This window comes from Pagrus major, chromosome 12 (genome assembly GCF_040436345.1).
Source record: "Pagrus major chromosome 12, Pma_NU_1.0".
In the NCBI taxonomy this organism is placed as follows: Eukaryota; Metazoa; Chordata; class Actinopteri; order Spariformes; family Sparidae; genus Pagrus; species Pagrus major.
The window spans coordinates 21,205,036-21,229,218 of record NC_133226.1 but is presented as its reverse complement, the minus strand read 5'-3'; the positions used below and the strand labels follow the sequence as shown (position 1 = coordinate 21,229,218).

The 24,183-nt window shown below is 40.1% G+C and overlaps 3 protein-coding genes across 3 annotated transcripts; 2 read left to right on the top strand and 1 right to left on the bottom strand.

Moving 5' to 3' along the window:
• Nucleotides 1–2,525: 2,525 nt before the first annotated feature.
• nxnl2 (nucleoredoxin like 2) lies at nt 2,526–5,896 on the bottom strand. Its single transcript, XM_073477985.1, has 2 exons — nt 5,392–5,896; nt 2,526–3,601 (listed from the first exon to the last, which is right to left on the bottom strand). The coding sequence occupies exons 1-2, from the start codon at nt 5,691–5,693 to the stop codon at nt 3,433–3,435; spliced, it is 471 nt and encodes a 156-aa protein (XP_073334086.1). The 5' UTR covers nt 5,694–5,896; the 3' UTR covers nt 2,526–3,432.
• A 4,369-nt stretch (nt 5,897–10,265) lies between these two features.
• Nucleotides 10,266–12,845, top strand: gng10 (guanine nucleotide binding protein (G protein), gamma 10). The gene is made up of 3 exons (XM_073478138.1): nt 10,266–10,414; nt 12,457–12,584; nt 12,683–12,845. Exons 1-2 carry the CDS (start codon nt 10,334–10,336, stop codon nt 12,580–12,582), a joined length of 207 nt encoding a protein of 68 aa, XP_073334239.1. The 5' UTR covers nt 10,266–10,333; the 3' UTR covers nt 12,583–12,584; nt 12,683–12,845.
• Nucleotides 12,846–16,186: 3,341 nt separating this feature from the next.
• btc (betacellulin, epidermal growth factor family member) lies at nt 16,187–22,314 on the top strand. Its single transcript, XM_073478435.1, has 5 exons — nt 16,187–16,474; nt 17,238–17,345; nt 19,869–19,980; nt 20,209–20,355; nt 20,559–22,314. The coding sequence occupies exons 1-5, from the start codon at nt 16,435–16,437 to the stop codon at nt 20,704–20,706; spliced, it is 555 nt and encodes a 184-aa protein (XP_073334536.1). The 5' UTR covers nt 16,187–16,434; the 3' UTR covers nt 20,707–22,314.
• Nucleotides 22,315–24,183: the final 1,869 nt, after the last annotated feature.

Here is a 24,183-nt window from a genome sequence, read left to right as displayed (position 1 = left end):
GATAGACGGACTGCCATATGATATGAGGAAAGACGGGACGTGGAGAGGTGAGAGCGCAGAAAATGTGAGCGTTAAAGATCCCCTCCAAACATATTGTAAGGCAGACAAAAACACTCGAATAATAAAAATTAGAGCCCGACCAATATAACAGTCGGCCAGTGTTATCAGCTGATATTAGCCTGTCACAGATATATTGGTGTCGGTGTATACGTTGACCAATATGTGCCAATATAAAAACAAGAGATTTATAATCCTGAAAAAAACTAAGGTCCCCAGAACACTGTTTGAAGCTAGAAAGGTGGCAGGGTCCGCCACATATGAACAGTAAAAGAGTATGAAAATGTGTTGTCCTTTAAGGTCAGTTTGTTTATTCAGTCGTGAAAATGAAGACAGATTGTTTGTTTAGGCATAAAAAAAAATAAATCAGCGAATGGAGATCTTTCTCTACCGATTAAAATGTCTTACCCAAAACGACAGAGTGCACCTTTAAATTTTAATTGAAGTTTACCGTTACAAAATCCGATACATCCAGACAAAATCACGCTTGTATATATAAGTCTTAAACTGAGATTGAATGTGAGGACAAATAAACTTTCCTCCGTCATCAGATGAGAATGGAAACAGCATACTAGAAGTACTTCTTCCTTCTCCTTTGTATACTTTGTATAGTCCTTCCTACTCCTTTTCAAACATGTCAGCTGTGTCGTTGTTGACAGCTTCTTCATCAAACTCACTGTGGAGGATTATTGTTTCTTCATTTTCAGTTTGTCGCTCTTGATTTGTTATTTGAAAGCGTTTTTTTTCCCCTTTATTTTATGTTTTTTGACATGCTTGAATCAAAAAATCGAATCAAAAAACTCTGCACATAATTGTAACGCTCAATAAAAATAAAAAAAAACAACAAGAGAAACACATTCATTCTGCTCCAGTGGATTCAGGAGAAGCCTCCCTCAATTACACAGCTGTACAGAGACACATTGAAGGATTTCCCTATGGAGCACCTGAGTGCTACTTTAAAGGTTAACAACAACCTCTTCTATAATATATAGCAGCCACTCCTCGATTATCTTCCCAGAGATCCTGTTGGTCTATTGAACCTTTTCTTCACAAATAAGTCACAGACACTGTCATATTTCTTCCTTTGACAGGATGTTAATGTAAGTAACAGCGCATATGATATAATGTGTTGATGTAACCCATGTATGTGATTTCTTTTGTCATTTGGCAAGAACCGTGCTGTCTGGTTCTTTGTTTGGTTCCACATTTTAATAGAGAGGGCTTTAAACTGGACTGTAGGATAAGAAACAAAATCATCTTGAAACGTTTAATTATATATTATATATTATATATTCCTCTAAATTGATTATACTGATATTTGCAAGGGCTGCTTGGAGGCCAAAGCTTACCATTAGGTTTAATTTGGCCCAACAGATGCATCTAGCGGGGGGGAAATTTTGAATTAAAGTGCTCTTTATCAAATCAAACAAATCAAATCAGTTGTACTTATGTAGCCCAAAATCACAATCACATTGCCTTACTGGGCCATACAATCTGTACAGCGAACGACATCCTGTCCTTAGACCCTCGATTTGAGTGAGGAAGAAATTGTCATAATGAGAAAAAAAAACCCCTTTCACATGAACAGGAGCCCTAATTATTATTTTTTTTATTATCTGAGCACGGCAGGCAGTGACACTTTGCTTAGGAAGTCGGTCAATTAAGGGAACTTGGGATCAGATTTGGTCCTCCAAGGAGGAAAAGTTTGGGAAGTGGATTTATACTATGTGCCATTGAAGTAAAATACACAGTGAGTGTGGAAACTGTCCTACATGTACACACCATGTCACATATATGGCAAAATAGTGACCCCACATGGTTGAGAATGGAACTGCAACTTCCACAAACGTGAACCAGAGAAAACAACTAGATCAATAAAGTTTCTAGTGTGACTCTCAATACATCACGAGTAGGTTTGTCTCTTTCTCATGCTAATTTGAGTCTTGTGCTTTTGTTTTTGTCTTTGAGGAGTTGCATCATTTTGTTCTGATGTACTGTGAGATCCAGGAATACCTCCGAGACCTTCCTGTGATGAAGGACCGCATAAATACACCTGAACCAACCTGAGGAGAACCATCATCCCCGGCTTAAATCATTCCTGAATGAAGCCTGCGGGCGTTACCTGGCGTGACAAGGTGTTTCTTTGAAGACTTGCAGCATTTATTACAACAAAGCAGACAGACGTGGAGAGACCGACCTGTGCATACTCATCATGATGTCATCATTGCCTGTTGGATGGATGTTTTATGTACAAAGTGGTAAGAGCGGTGTCAGCGTGCACAAGGGGGAAAAGGCAATTAGGATGTGAATGTGCCAGCATGTTGGAAACAATGTCCTGCGGGCTTTCTGCATCTTAACGAGACAAGAGGGAATCACTTTGTTTGTTCACACATACGGAGGCTCATTGACACTGTATTATACGTGCGAGATAAAACAAAGAAAGACAACATATCTGTGACCGAAGAAAGTCATATTTGGATTTTTTTTTTTAATAATAACTGTCTCAACAACTCATTAAAAAACAAAATACAAAAATAGAAAAGCAGCTCGAAGTAGAACTACAAGTCCAACCTTTAATATACAAAAGCAAGCTCTCTGGAAAGCAGTTATCTACTTATTATGGTCACAGTTTAGCTGTTTAGTGCATTAGCCTACAACATCAACAAATGCATTGTTTAAATAGAGACAAACTACAGCAGCTGACTTGTATTATTCAGACTAAACAGACACACCTGAGGTTTGTCTTAAATGCATAGAATGTTTGGTAAAAGTCAGCAAGTAAAGCAGCGTTTCCCATCCTTTGAAAAGGTGCAATGAGTAAGAATTAGCTAGTTAGCTCATTTAGCCGTGCAGCTAGCGGTTTGGACTGGGAGCTTGTGGACAAGGGGACCACCAGCACACTTGAGCTTTGGACCGTGACAGCCAGGGCTAGCTGGATAGCATGCCATCTCCAGCACGATAATATAGAAATGGCTATTAATTCACATTCTGTTGATAATTTAAGTCAATTTCTGATTGTTTTCAACTAAAATTCTTACATATTGCCTCTTCAAAACAATCAATGTGTAGTTGCAAACCCTTCGTCATAGGATGACTTGTGAGCAATTCAACCAAAGTTAGATTTTTCCATGTGAGATTATTTAATTTGAAGGTTTTTTTTTTGACTATGAAGAATTAAAAATATCAAGGATTTGACAGGAAAAAGTCAGACTGTTGTGCAACAATAATATAATTTGTTCTTTCTCGCCAGGTTGGGAACCACTGAACTTAAAGTAAACGTAGAAATATTTAACTTTGGTTTTGTTCAGCTCTCTAACGTGGCTGCAGAAGCCCCAGTGAAAAGACAGGTTGCCATTTTCCTCCATGTCGTCCTTGTTAACCCTTAAAGTTCTGGAAGATCTCCGCAGCATCCAACCAGGACCTGAAGCAGGCCAGGCCTCGGTCTCGGATCTGTTTCCTGCCCTTGTCTGTGATCATGTCGCCGTTCTCCTTCACAATCACCAGTTTGGGCACAGCTGTGATCTTGTAGCGCTGCCTCAACTCACTAAGATAGAAAAGAGGGATAAAAAGTGGGACTCATTACAGAAAGACACCTGTTATAACTGTTGCTTTGCTTGTTCAGCTTCCAAATTATATGCTTGACAGCGGCGGAGGCTTAATTAGATTTAGTCACACACGGTGTTTGTACTTTAATCATTTCAATTCTATTCAACTTCTGTACTACATTTGAGAGGGACACTGTGCTCCACAACATTTATGGAGTTACTTCGCAGATTTTTAAATCCTATAATGAGCATATCAAAACCAATGCAAGGTTATATAGATAGTTAGACAACCGAACAGTGTTTTAAAAAGCTAGAATCAGCTACCCCATGGCCAGCTTCAACTCAAAATGCATCCGACACATTAAACTTTAATGTAATCCAATTGCATTTAAAACAAATGCAATTGGATAATTATTACTGATGCTTTAATTATTTAAGCAATCTATACAATCTATACATATTCACGTTTTCCAAACAAAACACACGATTAGCTTTAAAAAACAAAAAGCAGATTACGGCTGTCACTAAGGATTATTGTCATTACTGATTAAGTTGGGGGGTGATCCTCCTTTCTTTATCCAACCATCCCAACATATTCTCACATTTCACACACTGAAACATAAAAAAAAGAAAGTGTCACTCTCATTTTCAGGACTCCCTGAAAAGATTAAAGGATAAATTCACCAAAAAATGAATATTCAGTCATTATCTACTCCCCCTCACTCACGCTGATGGAAACTCGAGTGAAGGTTCATAGTCCGCAAAACATTTCTGGAGCTTCACAGCAAAACAGTGTTGCGGCATTCTCCTAAACAGCTGATACAATAGTAGATGGGGACTTGTTTTGTAATGTAATGACTGAATTATTATTTTTGCGTGAACTTATCCTTTAATTTGACTTTCATCTTTCCATGTAATGTGCCTTTTGTACTTCTACTTGGCTACATTTCGCAGATTCATAGTTCATGTGATTACTTTAAACATTCAGACGCATTGTTATTGATTTAACTACACCGTGAAATGCAAGATGCATACTGTTCCTCTTGAAGAGCGACAATATCAAAATACTGCATACGTAATAAAGAGAAACTGAAATAATGAGTAGATTATCAACAACAATGAAAGAAAATGATTACTTTTCAAACACAAATATTGATTCTCTGGTTTCAGCATCTCAGATTTTAAACTTTGCTTCCAATTTTTTTTTGTTGTTGTTGTTATTATAAAGCTGACTGATGGCTAACCCTTTGAATGCAAGATTTTAACAGTGTTATTGATACTTTTACCTAAATAAAAGGATGAGAGCACTTTCTCCCCCACTGGAGCTTCGCCCGGTGAGGGTTTGGACACAAGAGGACACACATGTGCTCCTGCACAGTCACAGATTTAATCTGATTTGATTCTGTTATAATAAACAACATATCACATGTCCACATGTTGACAAAGGAAAAGACAAAAAAAATAATTCAAACGTGGACATTCAGACTATAAAACTATAAAATTATAAGATCAATCTTGAAGTCAGTTTCAGCTGTTGGAGACAGTTTGTCTGCTCTGCACTTGAACCTCCATTAATCCCTGAGAAGAGGGTGACCCTTTTACATAAGCAGCCTAATAGGCTGTATAGACAATAGTGTTACATCCTAATAAGATAAAAAAGACAAATAAAGCACAACCAAGAGCAGCTGACTGTGTTTGTGACCTGCTTTACACAGCATGAAATGTTCAGGAAGTTATTCATACACTTTTTTAAAAAAAAAAGTTCAATAACCAAACTTTGAACACTCACTGTTTATAATCGTCCGTCCAGGGCAGAGCCAGCCAGTCTCCGTGCATGTCGTGATAATACTCAACCATGTCATCGGACGACTTGTCGGAGGAGACGAACACGATCTCGAACTGAGCCGGAGGTTCACCCTCGTCCACCAGCTCCGTGTAGAAGTCGCACAGGATGGGTGTGAAGTCCCGACACGGCGGACACCATCCGGCAGAGAAGTAGATCCCCACCACTTTGTTCCTCAGAGCCTCCTCGGAGTCGACGAAGTCCCCGTCTTTATTGAGGAGAGTCCGGCCGGTGAACACCTCCACCATGTCTGCTGAAGTCTCGCAGGTTGTGGTGTTTTTAGCTCATGTTTCCACGGTTTGGTTTCTCCTACTTCACCGTCGTGTTTACCTTTCTGCCAAAGCTTCTTACAGCCAATCCTGGTAATCACCTGCGGACCAATGAGGGCACGAGAAGACGGTGTTGTAGTCCATTAGCCATGTGTATGCTAGTGATCTGCAGCTCAGCCGCAGCACGACGTCTCACGGCGGTTTCCGGCAGCCCATACAGGTGTAGTGCCGAAAAACGACTGCCCCCGACGGGAACGCGCATCAGTTCAGAGGAAGTGGGCGTAGGTTTACTACGGGTCAGCTGGCAGACGCAGCACCGAGAGACATGTTTTTTTTTTTGGATTTGGTCAATATTACTCCTTGCAATAAGGACTTACAGGGTGCAGTCACTTTTCGGCAGGCCCTGCCGAAAAGTGACTGCACCCTGTAACTCTGGATTGCAAGGAGTGATATTGACCAAATTCACTGTACATGCACCTGGTTTCCTCTACTATTAATGCTGAAAAGACAGAGAATGTAACCCCTCCCAATCCAGAGTTACAGGGTGCAGTCACTTTTCGGCAGGGTCTGCCGAAAAGTGACTGCACCCTGTAAGTCCTCATTGCAAGGAGTGATATTGACCAAATTCACTGTACATGCACCTGGTTTCCTCTACTATTAATGCTGAAAAGACAGAGAATGTAACCCCTCCCAATCCAGAGTTACAGGGTGCAGTCACTTTTCGGCAGGCCCTGCCGAAAAGGGACTGCACCCTGTAAGTCCTTATTGCAAGGAGTGATATTGACCAAATTCACTGTACATGCACCTGGTTTCCTCTACTATTAATGCTGAAAAGACAGAGAATGTAACCCCTCCCAATCCAGAGTTACAGGGTGCAGTCACTTTTCGGCAGGCCCTGCCGAAAAGTGACTGCACCGTGTAACTCTGGATTGCAAGGAGTGATATTGACCAAATTCACTGTACATGCACCTGGTTTCCTCTACTATTAATGCTGAAAAGACAGAGAATGTAACCCCTCCCAATCCAGAGTTACAGGGTGCAGTCACTTTTCGGCAGGGCCTGCCGAAAAGTGACTGCACCCTGTAAGTCCTCATTGCAAGGAGTGATATTGACCAAATTCACTGTACATGCACCTGGTTTCCTCTACTATTAATGCTGAAAAGACAGAGAATGTAACCCCTCCCAATCCAGAGTTACAGGGTGCAGTCACTTTTCGGCAGGCCCTGCCGAAAAGGGACTGCACCCTGTAAGTCCTTATTGCAAGGAGTGATATTGACCAAATTCACTGTACATGCACCTGGTTTCCTCTACTATTAATGCTGAAAAGACAGAGAATGTAACCCCTCCCAATCCAGAGTTACAGGGTGCAGTCACTTTTCGGCAGGCCCTGCCGAAAAGTGACTGCACCGTGTAACTCTGGATTGCAAGGAGTGATATTGACCAAATTCACTGTACATGCACCTGGTTTCCTCTACTATTAATGCTGAAAAGACAGAGAATGTAACCCCTCCCAATCCAGAGTTACAGGGTGCAGTCACTTTTCGGCAGGGCCTGCCGAAAAGGGACTGCACCCTGTAAGTCCTTATTGCAAGGAGTGATATTGACCAAATTCACTGTACATGCACCTGGTTTCCTCTACTATTAATGCTGAAAAGACAGAGAATGTAACCCCTCCCAATCCAGAGTTACAGGGTGCAGTCACTTTTCGGCAGGCCCTGCCGAAAAGTGACTGCACCCTGTAAGTCCTCATTGCAAGGAGTGATATTGACCAAATTCACTGTACATGCACCTGGTTTCCTCTACTATTAATGCTGAAAAGACAGAGAATGTAACCCCCTTCCAATCCAGAGTTACAGGGTGCAGTCACTTTTCGGCAGGCCCTGCCGAAAAGGGACTGCACCCTGTAAGTCCTTATTGCAAGGAGTGATATTGACCAAATTCACTGTACATGCACCTGGTTTCCTCTACTATTAATGCTGAAAAGACAGAGAATGTAACCCCTCCCAATCCAGAGTTACAGGGTGCAGTCACTTTTCGGCAGGCCCTGCCGAAAAGTGACTGCACCCTGTAAGTCCTTATTGCAAGGAGTGATATTGACCAAATTCACTGTACATGCACCTGGTTTCCTCTACTATTAATGCTGAAAAGACAGAGAATGTAACCCCTCCCAATCCAGAGTTACAGGGTGCAGTCACTTTTCGGCAGGCCCTGCCGAAAAGGGACTGCACCCTGTAAGTCCTTATTGCAAGGAGTGATATTGACCAAATTCACTGTACATGCACCTGGTTTCCTCTACTATTAATGCTGAAAAGACAGAGAATGTAACCCCTCCCAATCCAGAGTTACAGGGTGCAGTCACTTTTCGGCAGGCCCTGCCGAAAAGGGACTGCACCCTGTAAGTCCTTATTGCAAGGAGTGATATTGACCAAATTCACTGTACATGCACCTGGTTTCCTCTACTATTAATGCTGAAAAGACAGAGAATGTAACCCCTCCCAATCCAGAGTTACAGGGTGCAGTCACTTTTCGGCAGGCCCTGCCGAAAAGTGACTGCACCCCGTAAGTCCTTATTGCAAGGAGTGATATTGACCAAATTCACTGTACATGCACCTGGTTTCCTCTACTATTAATGCTGAAAAGACAGAGAATGTAACCCCTCCCAATCCAGAGTTACAGGGTGCAGTCACTTTTCGGCAGGGCCTGCCGAAAAGGGACTGCACCCTGTAAGTCCTTATTGCAAGGAGTGATATTGACCAAATTCACTGTACATGCACCTGGTTTCCTCTACTATTAATGCTGAAAAGACAGAGAATGTAACCCCTCCCAATCCAGAGTTATGCTCTTAAAAGTACAAGTTATCCAAAAAGTTACTCAAGTAAATGTAATGAAGTAAATGTAAATCGTTATTACCCACCTCTGATAGCACTTACTAATTTCTCAGTATGTGTATGATTGCTATCTAATGTGACGTGGAAACACTCCTGCATTCTTTTCTGCATTGATTTCCTAATCCTCGTTATAAAATCACTGAAACAGGGATATTGAATTATGACTTTATTTATAGATCAAAGCGGTGTAAAATCACATCGCAACAACAATAAAAGTGGCAAGGTAAAGCATCTACCCTCATCAATTGCTGACAACTAGCCTACATTATGGAAACATCAGGTTACTTTTTTTTTATCTGCGCCGTTCTTTTTCCGTAGCCTCTTCACTTGGGCTACAGGACTGCACAGTAAAAAAAACATTTCTCTCGGTGCTGCGTCTGCCAGCTGACCCGTAGTAGACCTACGCCCACTTCCTCTGAACTGATGCGCGTTCCCGTCGGGGGCAGTCGTTTTTCGGCAAGCAGTCTCTTCTCGGCACTACACCGGCGCATGCGCAGAGCCGCATTATGTGCTGTTTGCTATTATTAATGATTTATTTATGTTTTACCCTCCTAAATCTATCTCAATATATATATATATATATATATATATATATATATATATATATATATATATATATATATATATATATATATATATTTTAAATATAGGCTTCCATATTCAACTGTTTCTCTGCACATTTTTTTATTATTTATGATTTATTTTATTTTAGTCCCATTGAGATCTGGCCAAGGTAGCAGCCGTACAACATAATAAAATGCCTAAAACATGATATACAAATGTCAACAATAAAGCAGGAGAGTGGGTATTCAAACACAGTGGCCTCTCAAGAAAAAAAAACAAAACAACAAGCCTCCTTCATCAGTGGTATAAATGTGTTGTACCTCAGATGTCTTTGCAGTTTTCTTTAAATCTGTCAAAACATCTACATGAAAAGCTTTTCTTCTCTTCTTCTTCTACTCTATCTGTCATTTTCTCCTTTTCTACATCATTTGTCGCTCCTTTCTTCACTTCCTTTACCTTCCCCCCTGCTACTCTGTCCCTTCACCACTTCCTTCCTCCACATTTTCCATTTTGCCTCCCCGCCTCTCTACGTCCAATATACGCTACTCAAAATTAGTAAGAGATATTGGGATATTTCAGTGTTCCACTTGATTGTTTATTCTGTGACATATCTGAATTTTTGTTTTGTGTTTTTGTGAATATTTTCGGTCCCCAAATCACGCATTTTATTTGACTTTTATTGCATATCTGTTCACAAGTATATATATGCACCCATACCCCAATATCTCTAACTAATTTTGAGTAGTGTATTCTATATTTCTCTCTATATATGCCTCCCCCCTCTGTATCTGTGGGGCAGTTTAAAGTTTGAGTTAGGTCTAAGGAAGCTGTATTCATGCACTGTGGAAAAAAGACACTAAATGCTTTTTGCATGTTGAAAGTCTGTGTATAAACATTGTAATCTGCTGAATCCCATTTAAAATACTAGACCAATACAATTTAAAGTGTGTAACGAGTACATGTGGAGGTCAGTGTGCTCCCGTCTCTCCTTGTTTCTTTAGTGAAGTGGACTGAGGTGATTTGGAAAGAAACCCGTCCACTCTTCTTCCTTGCGAGCCCACCGCTGCCCATTAGTGGAGTCAACTGCTGTGCTGAAACACTGAAGGGACTTTTCTTTTTCAAACGCAAGGATTTTTTTTGTAATCTCCCAAAACAATTTCCACCAACATGAGCTCTAATTCCAATTTATCCAACATGCGACGGCTGGTGGAGCAACTGAAGCTTGAGGCGAGCGTGGAAAGAATCAAGGTAAAGAAAAGAAATAAAACAGTAGAAGGAAAAAGAGTTCAGGGTTTACTAATGAGTTTATCTTGACTTTTAACTTTACTTTAATAATGAATTATAACCAATGAGAAAGCACTACTGTATAAGATTCAAATGATAAATTACAATAAAGTCATTTGCTTGTGTTTTATGTTTTTATTTGTTAACTGCTTGTCTTTTTATACTGTTTTTTTTTAATACTCTAATTCCTAACAGTATATCCAGGCTGTAGATTATAATTTATAAACCAATGGTCTAATAAACATTCAAGATACATTTAGTTTAAACAGTTATGTTGTGAATTTAGAGGATGATGAGAAATGTATCTTTGTGCTCTCCCCCAAACACACTATGATACATTAAAATTTGGGATATTTGTGGTTAAACACTGATCACAGATATTATTATTTCCTTCATAGTTTGTTGACTGCTTCTACATTGTACAGTCCTTTTCTTTCTTTTCATGTTGCTCGGTTTACTCCTTTAAGATGTTTAGCCTCTCAAAAGCTTACTTTTAAATGTTTCTTTCTGTTTGATTGTTGTTTTAAAGATTAATTTAACAACTGGCCAAGGTACAACAGCTAAAAATGAACCTTTTGGCCAACATGGCTCATCCACAGTGACATTGATAACCATGAACAAACCATAAGTAAGAATAACTTTTGAGTTGCAGGTTGTGGAAAATCATCCTCATGCGTCAAACTTGCGATGTCCTTTTAGCCCCGAGATTTCACATGGAGATCCCTCATAATAAGTCATCGTGTCTGCAGTAATTAATAAGTCAGTAATAAAGGGTCTTTCTCAGTTTCAGCCATCAACAGAACCACATCAGCCACCTGCATTTAGAAATGTTAGTGTTTCTCCATTGTGTACACACAAGACCACCGAAAACGCTAATCTAAATTATAAATCACACGTTTGCAAAGCTCTAAGCACAAATCACATCATTATTACACTTTCTTTATCTGGAGAACACTGCCCTTTAAAATGCCACACCTTAATTTGCCACACTTCTCACCTGCAAGTTGGCAAAACACTTCAGTCACCTGTCAGAGTATAAAAGTGGCCTCAGGTGGCCTCTGCCGTGTTGGGAGAAACCAGGAGCAGCATTGAAAACAAAGAGGAAGAGGAAAACGAGAAAGAACGGAAAAAGTGAGCCAGTAGTTCTGAATGAAATCTGTGCAACTTTGGTTTGAAGTCTAACAATGCTGCAGTATCATAAGCCTAATTCGAGCTCTTTGGATGGACAAATGTGCATTATATTATATTCTGATGCAATAATTGTGTCAATGTAATATTTAAATGATACTGTACATTCACAGTATTGTATTACAATATGGCAACAGTCTATATACTGTAAAATACTGTAAAAAAAGACCCCATGAAACATCTACAAACAGTACTCTGACATTGTTTTAATGCTTTGATGCTCTGTAAGAGATATTCATGATGGTAGCAGTGTGCATCATTTTGGTGGAAAGAACCATTTTTTGCAAAACTGTTTGCAGTTTTGTGTTCAGAGTTTTGAGAAACTGAGCTTTGGTTTCAGGAAATGTGTTTAAACAAGTGAAAAAAACTGTAATAAATCATTAACAAAGGGTTCTTACAGTAATCAAATCAAATGTATTTATAGTGTGTTTAAAAACAACCAGAGTGCCAAACAAATTAGGCAGTCGCAAAAAGCACCAATAAAAGTAAAAAGGCATAATAAGCAGTTGTCAATGTTAATAATTTTTTCTAGAGGCCCTTTTCTAGAAGGCAAGTGGTCAGATACTACATTGGAGGGTTGTCCCTTATTGATTAAACAGCTGGCTAAAAATACAGCATGCATGAGAATAGAAAAGTAGATGGAAAAACCTTGCAACCCAAAAGTTATTCATATTAACACGACTTAGAGCTGACCTATAAAGCATTAGTAAAGATTTATTAACTCAAGGCATCATTGAAAGCTTATAAACCACTGTTAAAGGCTGAATCATCACAAACTGGTACCATCTAAGTTAATATGTCCGTGTCTGTGTTTACAGGTGTCCCAGGCGGCTGCAGAGCTCCAGCAGTACTGTCTGCAGAACGCGGGCAAAGACGCCCTGCTGGTGGGCGTCCCGACAGGCAGCAACCCCTTCAGAGAACCACGCTCCTGCGCTGTGGTGTGACGGTCAGAGTCCACAAAGTTTACAGCCTTTAACTGTGAGCAACATCTACGATTGTATGAAAAGAATAAAAAAGATTTTGCACTTTTTTTTTTTTTTGCAGAGGAAGAAGATGTGGAGACAACTGTGGCATCTCACACACAGAAGAAAAGAACTCCATTTTATTTTTAAACTATTTCTCAAGATTTAATTTCATGTTTTTGAAGAATAAATGTTCTGTTCTGCTTTTTTTTTTAAACACATTAAAGGGCTTCACATAAATCTACTCCATCTGAGTCTTTATTTAAACACCTTTTGAAAGCTAATCCTACAAAAGCGTTATCTCTGGGTGGCGGCACAGTCATATAGTGATCATCTATGGATCACACACAGCGGATGTTTATAGCCGGGCTCTAAATTACGCCTTGGAATCTCGCAGCGTCGGAGCTTCCTGATGTTCAGTCTAAGTTAGGAGCACAGCCAGAGAGAGAGGAAACTGGGTCTTCCTGTTCAAAACTGCAAAGACACTCAGCACACAGTCACACTTTATTCCGCCTTTGAGCTTCTGAAGATTTTTGGGAATTTATGTGCGAGCTCGAGGCGATGCTAGATTAGAAATAAAACATGAATCACCACCATGTGGAAATTGGATATCATGAATCATGTTTTAGGAGTGTTCAGTCAGAGTCTGTTTATTTTATTTATTGTGTATAAAATCAGTAAAAAAAAATAAAAATGGAGCTTGTATATATTTGAAGTTGTAGACAGTCACCCCAGAAAAAGTCTAGATCAGCCAAAAAGAGGTCTAGCCAGTCATGAGCTCCCTACTTTGTCACTTCCTTTTCCTTTCAGTGCACTGTTGTGGGACGAGTCTCAATAGTTTTTTTTTTCCCCCATTTTGATGCCTCCTTTCCTAACATCCTTTTTTCACACTGAGGCTTTCAGATGTTTCTTGTTTCTAAGACTTCTTGCATGAGAATGAGCAGAAACAAGACAGGATGCAGAAAATTAAAGTTATCTGTATGAGAAAATTGAAAAATAGGCAGGATCTGGAGAGGAATGTGAGGCTGATCCCCATCCGAACATCAATTTTGTGCATTTATGACCCCAAATAACTTGCAAAAGACGTGAGGTTTGACAGAAGAAAGCTTTCCATACAACTTGTATTTGTCTATTTTAGCTCAGCATGCTTTAAATAAGTTACCAGAGAGACAAATCCTCTTCAATAAGGCCCTTTGAAAGATGTGAAACTAGTTTTCCACTGACTATCCTCATTTAAATTCTCAGTTATGTAACATGCAATGTTTCTTAAATGTTACATTAGAGCTGCTTTGGTATATATATTTATAACACTCCAAGCTTTTATATATTTCTAGCATATTTCTATACATGCTTGGTAATATATATTTTTAAACTTTGTTAATTAAGAGTTTAAAATCCTAAAGCCTTTACTTAAGACTCACACATAGTGTATTTACCAGTACTCTTTTAAATATGCCAATAATTAGCGTTCATATAAGTCTTTATCTTATGTTACAGGGAGGTTTTTGACTTTAAAAATATAGGAACTCCTGCTCAGTGTAACTTTGGGTGCAGTGTTTTAGATATAGGATGCCGAAAATAATGTTTTTTTCATGTAATGATTAGTGTTGAAGGCGCTATTTGTAAGAAAAGTAGATTTTTGAGTCTCATTCCAAACTTGTCTCACCTTTAAAAAACATCCAAACTGTTGCAGCTATTAATCAAATAATTAGAAATATTGTCACGCTATTTATAAGAAATGAATGTGAGATGGGGCAGGCGTCCGTGACAAACAAAAAATAACATCAAAACACAGTGTTTCAATAAAGTAACAAGAGGAACACATCTTAGTGGCGTGATCAGAAACAGCAAAGTGATCAGAGTACATGTAGAGTGTACACCATAACATATAACATGACTAAGTAATGTTAGTGTTCATCTGTATTAATACAGAAATACAATAAAGCATAGTATAATAAAACAGCATGAACTTAACATTCAAGTAAGATAATATAGTACAATATGGAATATAGAATATAATGTATGGGGAAATATGTATAACATAATAAATATATGGCACAGCGTATAGCATATAATATAAAGTACATTAAAGAGTTGTAAAGCACGAGTATAATATATAAGAAATATAAGTAAGTATCTTATAATAAATAACATATTCATGAGCACTTTCACAGCAGTTAGAAGTGCTGTGATGTATCAGAGTAATCCTGGATGTTGTGCCTGACATCACTGCTGGGTGCGGCTGCAGGTGCACCGGAGCAAACCTCTGACCACACTCTCCAGAGATGAGGGCTGTGAGATGTCAGACATACTTTCAAACCAAAGTTGACGACGTGATGCCACCATCCACCTGTGCTCTTTATCGTCACAGCGGCTCAGCCACTAACTTTGGCTCCGTAGCTTAATTCCGACATAATGTTGCTTTTCATTTCCTGCTGCTCAACCCATTCAAACTCAAACTGTAACATGCTAGATACAAAGCTAACAGATAGACCACATTTGGGTTTGTGATGCTCTCTGTGTAGTTCCTCTTTAACAATTGACTTGAAGAGCTGCAGTTTGTGAAATTCTTTCACAACTTGATGTTTTTGCACAGCATGCACACTCATATTCTTTCTGATGTTTTCTTTTCCTTTCCCTGATGAGTGGCCTGTTTCTCATATACAGATTAAATCATGGGAAAGGTATGAGAGAAGCCGAGAGGCTGATAAACACAACTTAACTATTATGTAATGTCTTAGTGCATGATTCGGAGCTGGCCATACACAGGTGTAATTAAGATAAAGAGGTTGAAAGTAGGTTAACTTACAAAAAGTAAATGTTTAGGTGTCCCAGCACAAAATATTTACAGTATGTGATTATCAAGGGAGCGTGTCAACTCATGCCACCTGCTGGTCATGTCTAGAAAACAAAAATATAGCCAGTGTTCAGATACTTTACTTTAAAAAGTATCCATACAACAATGCATGGAAAATTGTTCTTAGTGTTAAACTGTTTTGTGTTATATTTTCACTCTCATCACTGAAGCATTCATGTGTAAGCAGCATTTTACTGTAATATTTGGTCGATGTGGAGCTAATTTTATATTGTCACGTGTTGTTTTTGTACATTTTCAAAGCAATGTGGATTTACAGCTGTCAGATAAGTGTAGTGGAGTTAAAGTTAAATACATCTGTCTATATATAAAATGTAAATACTCAAGTAAAGTACAAGTATTAATGGGTAGCTTATTGAACTTTCACATTACATTTTCTTCCAGCTGATTCATGCTCTGCAGGAGTCAAAAAGTCCAGATGTTGCAGCATGTAAAAGCATGTTTCACAATGGAAAACGTGAATGGATTTAAAAGTGTTCAACCGTTAAACTGGTTGTAGTTTATTGTGGACGGATGAGTGTCCCGCCTGTCATTTAATTCTTAAGAAAAGGAAAGCCCGGTATAAAGGTGCAGTTGTTCGTCGACGAGGAAATAACCTGAATACCTTGAATGGAGTCTCCTTTAAAGGTGTGGGCGGGGAGCAGAGAGCAGAGTTGGGTTTCAGGTCCACCCCTTTTCTATTCTCACACACACACACACACACACACACACACACACACACTGGAGTGCACTGCAGTCACAGTCCAGGGAGGCACTTTGGGCTGTGTGTGTGCGTAGGTTAGAGTCTCGGGCTTTCCTAGATGACTGTGAACCTCGCTGCCATCAATGAAGGACCACAACAGGGGAACTTGCACAGCGCGTCCACACCTTTTTCAAAGGTCACTGATCTGGTTTCACTCCTGTTCGTCAATGAAACTGAACTTTCATGTGTCGGATGAGGACTGTTATCAAGTGAGGAGATGGCCAAGGTGTACAGATTCTATGTAGGGATACTAACAGGTAAGATTTACTGCTGTTTTATCCTTTTACTATAACCAATGTTCATCTTCTCTAAACATAAGTCTGGTTTTAATCAAATATGAGAGTTTGACAACCTGAATCAGACTCCTCAGAGTGACGTTTACATGTAATCGCTATTTTTAACGTGTACTCCTTGTGACAGTTGTCTTCTCAAGTGTTGTTTTGATTGTCGGAGCACCTTGTCATCAGTGTGCCTTCAAAGTAAATGCAGCCAACGCAGGTCTGGAGACAGGGCTGTTCCCTTCCGAGCTATTTTTGTACAGACTTCAGCGTCGGTTAATGATTGAATGAAGAGTCCACCAGCAACATATCATCTGTGGTTACTTATCTTGTCAAACATTCATCCTGTGGTATGAAATAAGACAATCAGGAGCTCTTACTATCCCCTAATATGCAGGTTTACACAGTCTGTGGTAAGCTTTTAATGTAATTCAGGGGTGGTTAATATGTTTTTGTGTTGAGAGCAGTAAAAGTGTTTGTGTGAGAGAGACAGAAGAGGGCGTGAAGGAGAGAAATTGGCACTCTGAGGCTGGCTGGCATCATGAGTCAGCTATTCACCAAAAACCTCTTAATGAGATCCTGTGTTTTTCTCCTGTCATCTCTTCTGCAGATCCTTCTCAGTGAGGAGGAACGTCGTCGCACATGTTTGCACATTTCTCACACGTGCACACGTTTGTTTGTTTCGAGTCGCTTGCATGCGTACGTTTGATTGTCTTTTTTTTGTTTGTGTTTCTGGCTGCAGCTCTGGCCCTGTGCAAATACTCGCTGGCAGAGTGGAATGCGACGGACGAGTCTGCCAATCGGACTGTGTCCCACTGTCATCGCCACGGCAACGGAGACAATTGCACAGGTAGATACGGACAGGTGGCGAGAAGGCGGTGCCCTCCGTGGTGTCATGTTGCTTTGAAGTTTTAAGGTGGAGAAGGGACAGAAGCACTGATACGGATGTAAATAAGATGCAAACACACCTGAGCACAGAAACACCCGACAGGAGAGGAAAGACAGAGACAGATGCAGTTAATCGTGCAGGAGTCATACTTCAGGCTGCCCAGAGAGAAAAGGATTACTTAAGTAAGGTGTCTGAAGTTTGTTACTAACTTTTGTCTTTGAAAAACATATCAACACTCTCTCGTGGAGAGGAAGACAAACTAACTCTACTGAGTTTCCATTTCTAACAAATTATACTCAGATTCAATCTTGTAATTCAGTAATTCATTAAAATATGTTTTGTCTTTGACAGATTAACTGTGTCAAGTGAGAGAAAACATTTTTCATTATAACTGCAGGCTAAAATAGACTACACATCACTCTTTACAGTATAAGCCTACTCTATGTAACATATAAATTGGCTGTGTCCAACTTTAACTATAATCTCTTTATACCTGATTTAACTTTACAGTCACCAAAAATGGTCCGATTGATGAGCATATATATTTGTTCCGACATGTATTTGCAGCTACACGATGCTACATTACATTGTATGTGATATTTCTGAGGATGATGGGATCTTGTTGAAAATTTAAAATAATTTATCTGGGTTGTCGACACAACCTACAGCTGTAATGATGGAGCGGGCAGGGTTTTAAATCACTAAGTAGGCTAATTTAGAAGCTGCTTTGTCAAAATGAACTTTTTACTGGAAAAAAATCAACATTTTGAGACACATGCTTCTTGTGTTTCATGCTGAGAGATAGTTTTTAAGATTGACACCACTAAATGTGAAGCTAACCATACAACAGGTCATTTTAGCTTAGCCGAAGGACATAGCTCATACCACAACTTTTATTTTGACACAATGCTTTTTGTACATGTTATTTTAATTAGCTTGGGTGTTGGCAGACATTTGTATTCCAGTCCAAGCTGGCTGATTTCCCTGTGAAACGACACTTAGCTAAGCTAACTGACTAGCAGCAGGTTAGCTCCACTAGCGGAAAGACTGCCCTCTAAAACCACAACTCTGCGCTGTGTTTTGTACAGATTAAACAAATGAGATAACATGCTAATTACTTACATTAGGTGCTGCTAGGTGTTTTTGTTTCATTCCCATGAAGTTAAGCTAAACTAACAAACTGCTGGCTAACTACAACCAGCAGCAGGTTAGCTAACTTAGCAGGAAAACTGAAACAAGCAACTCAGCTTCCTGCTAAAACCACACAAATCTCTGCCCTGTTTTTTGTACAGATGAACAAATGAGATAACATGTTAATAAGTTATGTAAGGCGCTAGTAGTTTCTATTTCATTTCTGGGAGCTAAGATAAACTAACCATGCTGGCTAGCCACAACCAACAACAGTAGGTCAGCAGAAAGACTGGATACAGGCTATAGGCTAGGCTAACACTAAACACTCAGCTTTTAAACTGAAGAGACTAAAGATTAGACAAATGAGAGTGAGATATATATAATATGTTGGTTAACTTAGTGCTAGTAAATGTTTTTATTCCCTTTCATTCTAGCTATTCCCCTGGTAAGCTAAGCTAAAGGAACCAACTGCTGGCTTTAGCTTCATACTTAGTGAACAAACACGAGAGTGGTCCCAATCTTCTCATCTAGACTTTCGTCACGAGACATACGACTTAACATATTTTCCAAACTATTCCTCTGAACTTTGCAACTGGATATTTTTCTTTTCACAAGGTCATGGCAGCGAGCCGGATCTCATCTTTCAGCTAACAATTGAGGCGCTCTCATTCATGTCACCTGAACGGCAGTATTCTTTTACAAGCTCATTTTCAAAGTAAATCTCATGGAAATGTGTTGTAAAGATAGCGGCAGCCCGCGCTATAAAAAGCACAATGTGTAACTGGTGGTCAGAAGTTCAGCGTGACGCCTATGACCTACTAGCAGCTGTGATAGGGTGCGTTTTAGTGTTTGTTTGTGAGCGAGAGAGAAGAGAGGGAAGAGATAGATGGAGGGAATTGTACTATGACTGTATCTCAACTCGGCACGTATTCATTTAGTGAGGAACTGTAATAAATGAGACACGTGGCTAATGAGACGCTGATGACAGTAGACTCTTCCCAGCAGTGATTCATCAGGACTCCACACTGGGATCGTATTGCAAACAGTCTATTTATACATTAGGCCGGCCATGCCAGAAGGTGACCGTGTATGTCAAAGAAGCAAGCTGACAGAACGTGACACACTCACACAAATAGTTTTGAGCTTACATAAAACATCTGACCACTCCTTCGAACACGATATACGAAAGCTTGTACTGGGTGTTTATTCCTCCAGAAGGTCTGGCTCTGCGCCCAACTCACCCCTCACACTCCGCTAATGTCTTTTGTTTTGTTCTGATAAAGAGACTCCTAGCAGCAGAAATGATAAATTGTGTGTTGAACTGCTCCTATATTGAATTGTCTTTGAACCCAGATACAGGGGAGTGGGATGGCGGCCATTTCTCAAAATGTCCTGACGAACTCACAAACTATTGTGTCCACGGGGAGTGTCGTTACATTAAAGATCAGAAGGCGCCATCTTGCAGGTGAGAGACGTCCGCTATATAAAAGATTGTGACGATAACAGTGACTGAGAAATATAAAGAGATAGATTTAGCTGTAAAAAAAGGACAGGAACAGGGTAATTCAAAGTTTTTCATTGTCTGTTACTGTGTATTCCTGGACTTCAACAAATTTTGAACTTTAAGTCCAAATACATTTGGAGATAACTTGAAAATTAAAGTTATGGGTCTTTTTCTCTTTCTTTGTCTCAGGTGTCAGGCTGGTTACATTGGTTCCAGGTGTGAATTTTTGGACCTGGACTGGCGGATAGGAGAGAAACGAGAAATCATAATTGCCTGCGTCATAGCCGGGCTCGTTTTCCTCATTCTTCTTGTTGTGTTCATCTGCATTTGTTCACAGTAAGTTTTTTGTGACAGAATTCATCTATCAGCACCTCGAAACCTCACAGATATGAAATTGGCATCAATCCTCTCATATAAATCCCTGCAAAAATGTAAATAAGTGAGTTTCCCATAGGTACTGCAATTACTGCCATTTTGGGGCACTATTGCTGCATACAAATACTCGGTTCCTGTATAAAACACGGTTTCATCTCTGTCAGTCGTAGATGCAGATTGTGTTGGCGGAGGAGAAGACGGAGAGAAGAGCCGAGGAACGGGACGGAGAAGCTCAGCATGATGGACACCAGCACAACGCACGCAGCTTTAACGGAAGATTCGACAGAGCCACACAACACCCACGCTGTGTGAAAAGTGTGCGACCACGAGTCTGGAGGTTGTTTAGACGTGAGGGATTTTGTCCTTAATGCGACAGCTGCTGCCTTTTGTCTCACAGTGATGGCAGCGTGCTACAGGAGGACCCTCTGTGCTCAAAGGAAGGACATTTCTGGATGAGGGCTGTGTTCAATCAAACAGCAGGGCAGGAGTTTCCACCCTCCTCTTAAAGGGCAGCCTTGTCTGAATCTCTGATGAAGCTTCAGGACTAAGAAGATGCCTTTCTGGATTTACAATAAACACAAGTCGGAGATGAGTTTTCCACTTGTTGTGCGTTGGCATGGACACTTTTTTTTCCCCCCGGATGGCGTGGAGCCACATCTGCTTGTGGCCTTTTCACTTCGCACTGCTGACTGCACAGCGCTAAATAAATTGTTGCTATGTTGGAAAAAGCTGTGACATCAGCTGGCAGCCGATAAGAACAGCTGATCAGACTATTGGTCTACGTGGGAGACGCTGAAAAATGAGAGGAGAGGGACTGTGTGCAGATACTACACTCTGTGCTCTCTTTGGGAAAACACTTGCCACATAAACAGATTATTAAATGACTAGAAATATGCACTATTACTGTTTCAGTATGCTGTATCTTTGTGTCATATTGTTTCTGCAACTCGGATTCAGAAAGTTGGGGACGCTGTGTAAACGTAAATAAGACCTTTTTTCCAGTCCAGGCTAGCTGCTGGCTAGCTATAAAGTCCACCAGCAGCGTGTTAGCTTAGCATCATCACTTAACTTCCTCCAACACCACAACTTGTCTTTATTTTAGCTACGCTCTTATAGCGACTTTTATAATCTATTTTTGCAAAGATTAGACGAATGAGTGAGATGAAGCCTAACATGTTGATCAGTTAGCTTAGGTGCTAGTTGGCCTATTAACCTGTGGAGTGCTGTTTGAAACGTGTTGCTGCCATCAGATTCAGAATAAGCATAAATGTACAAAAATCAATGAAGCTGATGTTAAACATTTAATTTATTGTCTTTGCACTGTTTTCCATTGAGTTTATGTCAAAAAGGATTTGCCTATTGTCACATTGCGTTATATTTATGTGTTACGCAGCGTCCCAACTTTTTTGGAAATCTTTTTTTTTTTTTTTTTACTTTGTTTAGTGTCACTTCACAAATGCACAGTATCGATATGTCATAATTGTACACAAAATCAACCGTTATCGTCATTTATTGCTCTCTCCACATCGTCTCCATATAATCTCACACAGAATATTGTTACTCGTCGACATTAGCAATGCAAGAAGAGCCTTCTCTGTACTAAAGGTTGCAGTTCTGGACTCCCGGGTTGGAGGAGGACAAGGAGAACTTGTGCTGGAGGCTTTTTTGAACTGTATATTTGGAGCCGAACTGCGTCGGAGCTACAGAGGCAGAACAGCCGAGCCTGTGTGTGGAGGCTCGACTGACGTGAAAGTGCTCCACTGTATGAGACAGTTCCCAAACTGCCAGCCTTTCACTGGGCTTTTTAATGTGTATATGTATGTGTATTAAGTCTGCGTCTAAAAGTAGAATGAAGAGAGTTCGGACAGAGTCAGCGAAGTCTGTTTATATGTCACCTTAAATAAATACTGTATGTCTGAATATGTGTTGGCCGTTTAAGTAGAGTTAAGTCTGTTGCAATGAGATCCATATTAGGTAGTTTTTCATAAGTTTTCATAAGTTTTCCCAGAAATGTTACTCAGTCAGTATTTAGTTTTGATCTCATTGCAGAACAATGAGCTCAAGTTCACAAGATAACAGTGCACTCGCACTCCCACACAGACGAATGTGTCAGCATCTCCAAAATGCTCCACGAACGTCTGTTACCCTCGTTACAGATGATCAAGTTCACGTTTTAAACTTTTAATCAAACACACGCAATATTTAAATATCATTGCACAAACAAATGTGCAAGACATGTTCAGATTGAGTAACGATCGTTCTCCCGCACTTTGGTTATAGTTTTATTATGCTGTTGTGCTGCCATGGTGCTGTATTGCCAGCTGGAGTCATAAGTTTCGTGGTGCCGGTGCCAAGAAATTCCAGTGAGTGTGAACATAATACAGTGTCGTCCTCTGACACGATGTGACTTAATCCTGTTGGCACAAGGAAATGATCTTTCTCGCTTTGTCCTTGAGTCAAACACTGTTTCAAACGGCAATCTGTAGAGGAGCAATTTGTAAGATATGGCCAGAATTTTATGTGTTGAATGTGTAAAACATTCAACAGTATACTCCACGGATTCAGCATAGCACTCCCTTTCCCTTCAGTCTTTACAGGTATTGATCGTCCAATTTAACCTTCAGCAAGAAAGACAGTTTAAGTGTTTCCCAAAATCTCAAACTACCCCCGTATCTCTATTTTCTTTTCCTTCCCTGTCAGGCTGCTCTTCCTGTTAATCTACCTGCCACCTGTTGGTTTATTTTTACACGGTTTCGGTGTTGGGTGGTGCCGCCAACTGCTGTTTTTGGATGCCTTCTGAAAATCTCATCAAGAATCATTTCGGTCATGGTCTGCTAGTATCGAATCCTACGAAGAAGACACTTGCTGCATTTGTTCTGCTAATCCTTAATTCAACTCAGTGACACGGGGATGACTGACTTGTTCTTGGCTTTCTCTTTTTGTGAATTCATTTACTGCCGACTGCAAAAATAAGAGAAGAATGATTCCAACGCAATCCAAAACAATAACGTACACTGAAAACACTGTGACACATTGTTCCTGCTAACACCGCCCTGTAATTTTGTACTCAAGGACATCTATTCTCTGCTCCCTTAAACCACGAAGGTGTTTGGACCTTTGACCTATTTTCAGGTGGCCCTTAATGCCCGGCCGTCTTCAAAAGAGTGACAGCTGTGGAATGCTGGAGTTTCTATATGAGGGGTGTGTCTGCAGGACTTAGCAATGAGGCTGATAAGAAAGACAGATAGCAGCCAAACTGTAGTAGATGTTTGATTTGGAACGGAGACGCAGTAAAAAAAAAAATCTCTTTCATAAACACCTTAAATACGACTGTGTGCTTCAGTGGACTGTCAGTTGATATCAGACCTGGGATGAAGTATGGATGTGAACAGGGCTCATTCAATAACAGCTCCATCTGTTCCCCCCGGTATGTGTGAAAGCTGCCGGCTCCGACAGCTGTGCTACGACTACCAAACAGTTTGACCGGAGGACACTGCACCACGCTGGGCACCACATAGATCAGCGCTGGGAGAAGACGAGGGGAGCTGTTCAGGCAGCGTCACAGTGCGTGTGTTTTGTATTCCATTCAAATCAATTCAAGTACAGTTGTTGTAGTTTGCACGCACGCCACTGGAGGTCAGCAAGACACCGATCACAACAGACAGAACATGACAAGGTGCATTCAAGTGCAGCTTGATATGCAGTACATCTGAGAACCCGAAATTATATAATATAGCTTTAATTAAGTCCACCTCAGCCAAATATAACAATAAAATAATAAAATGTCAT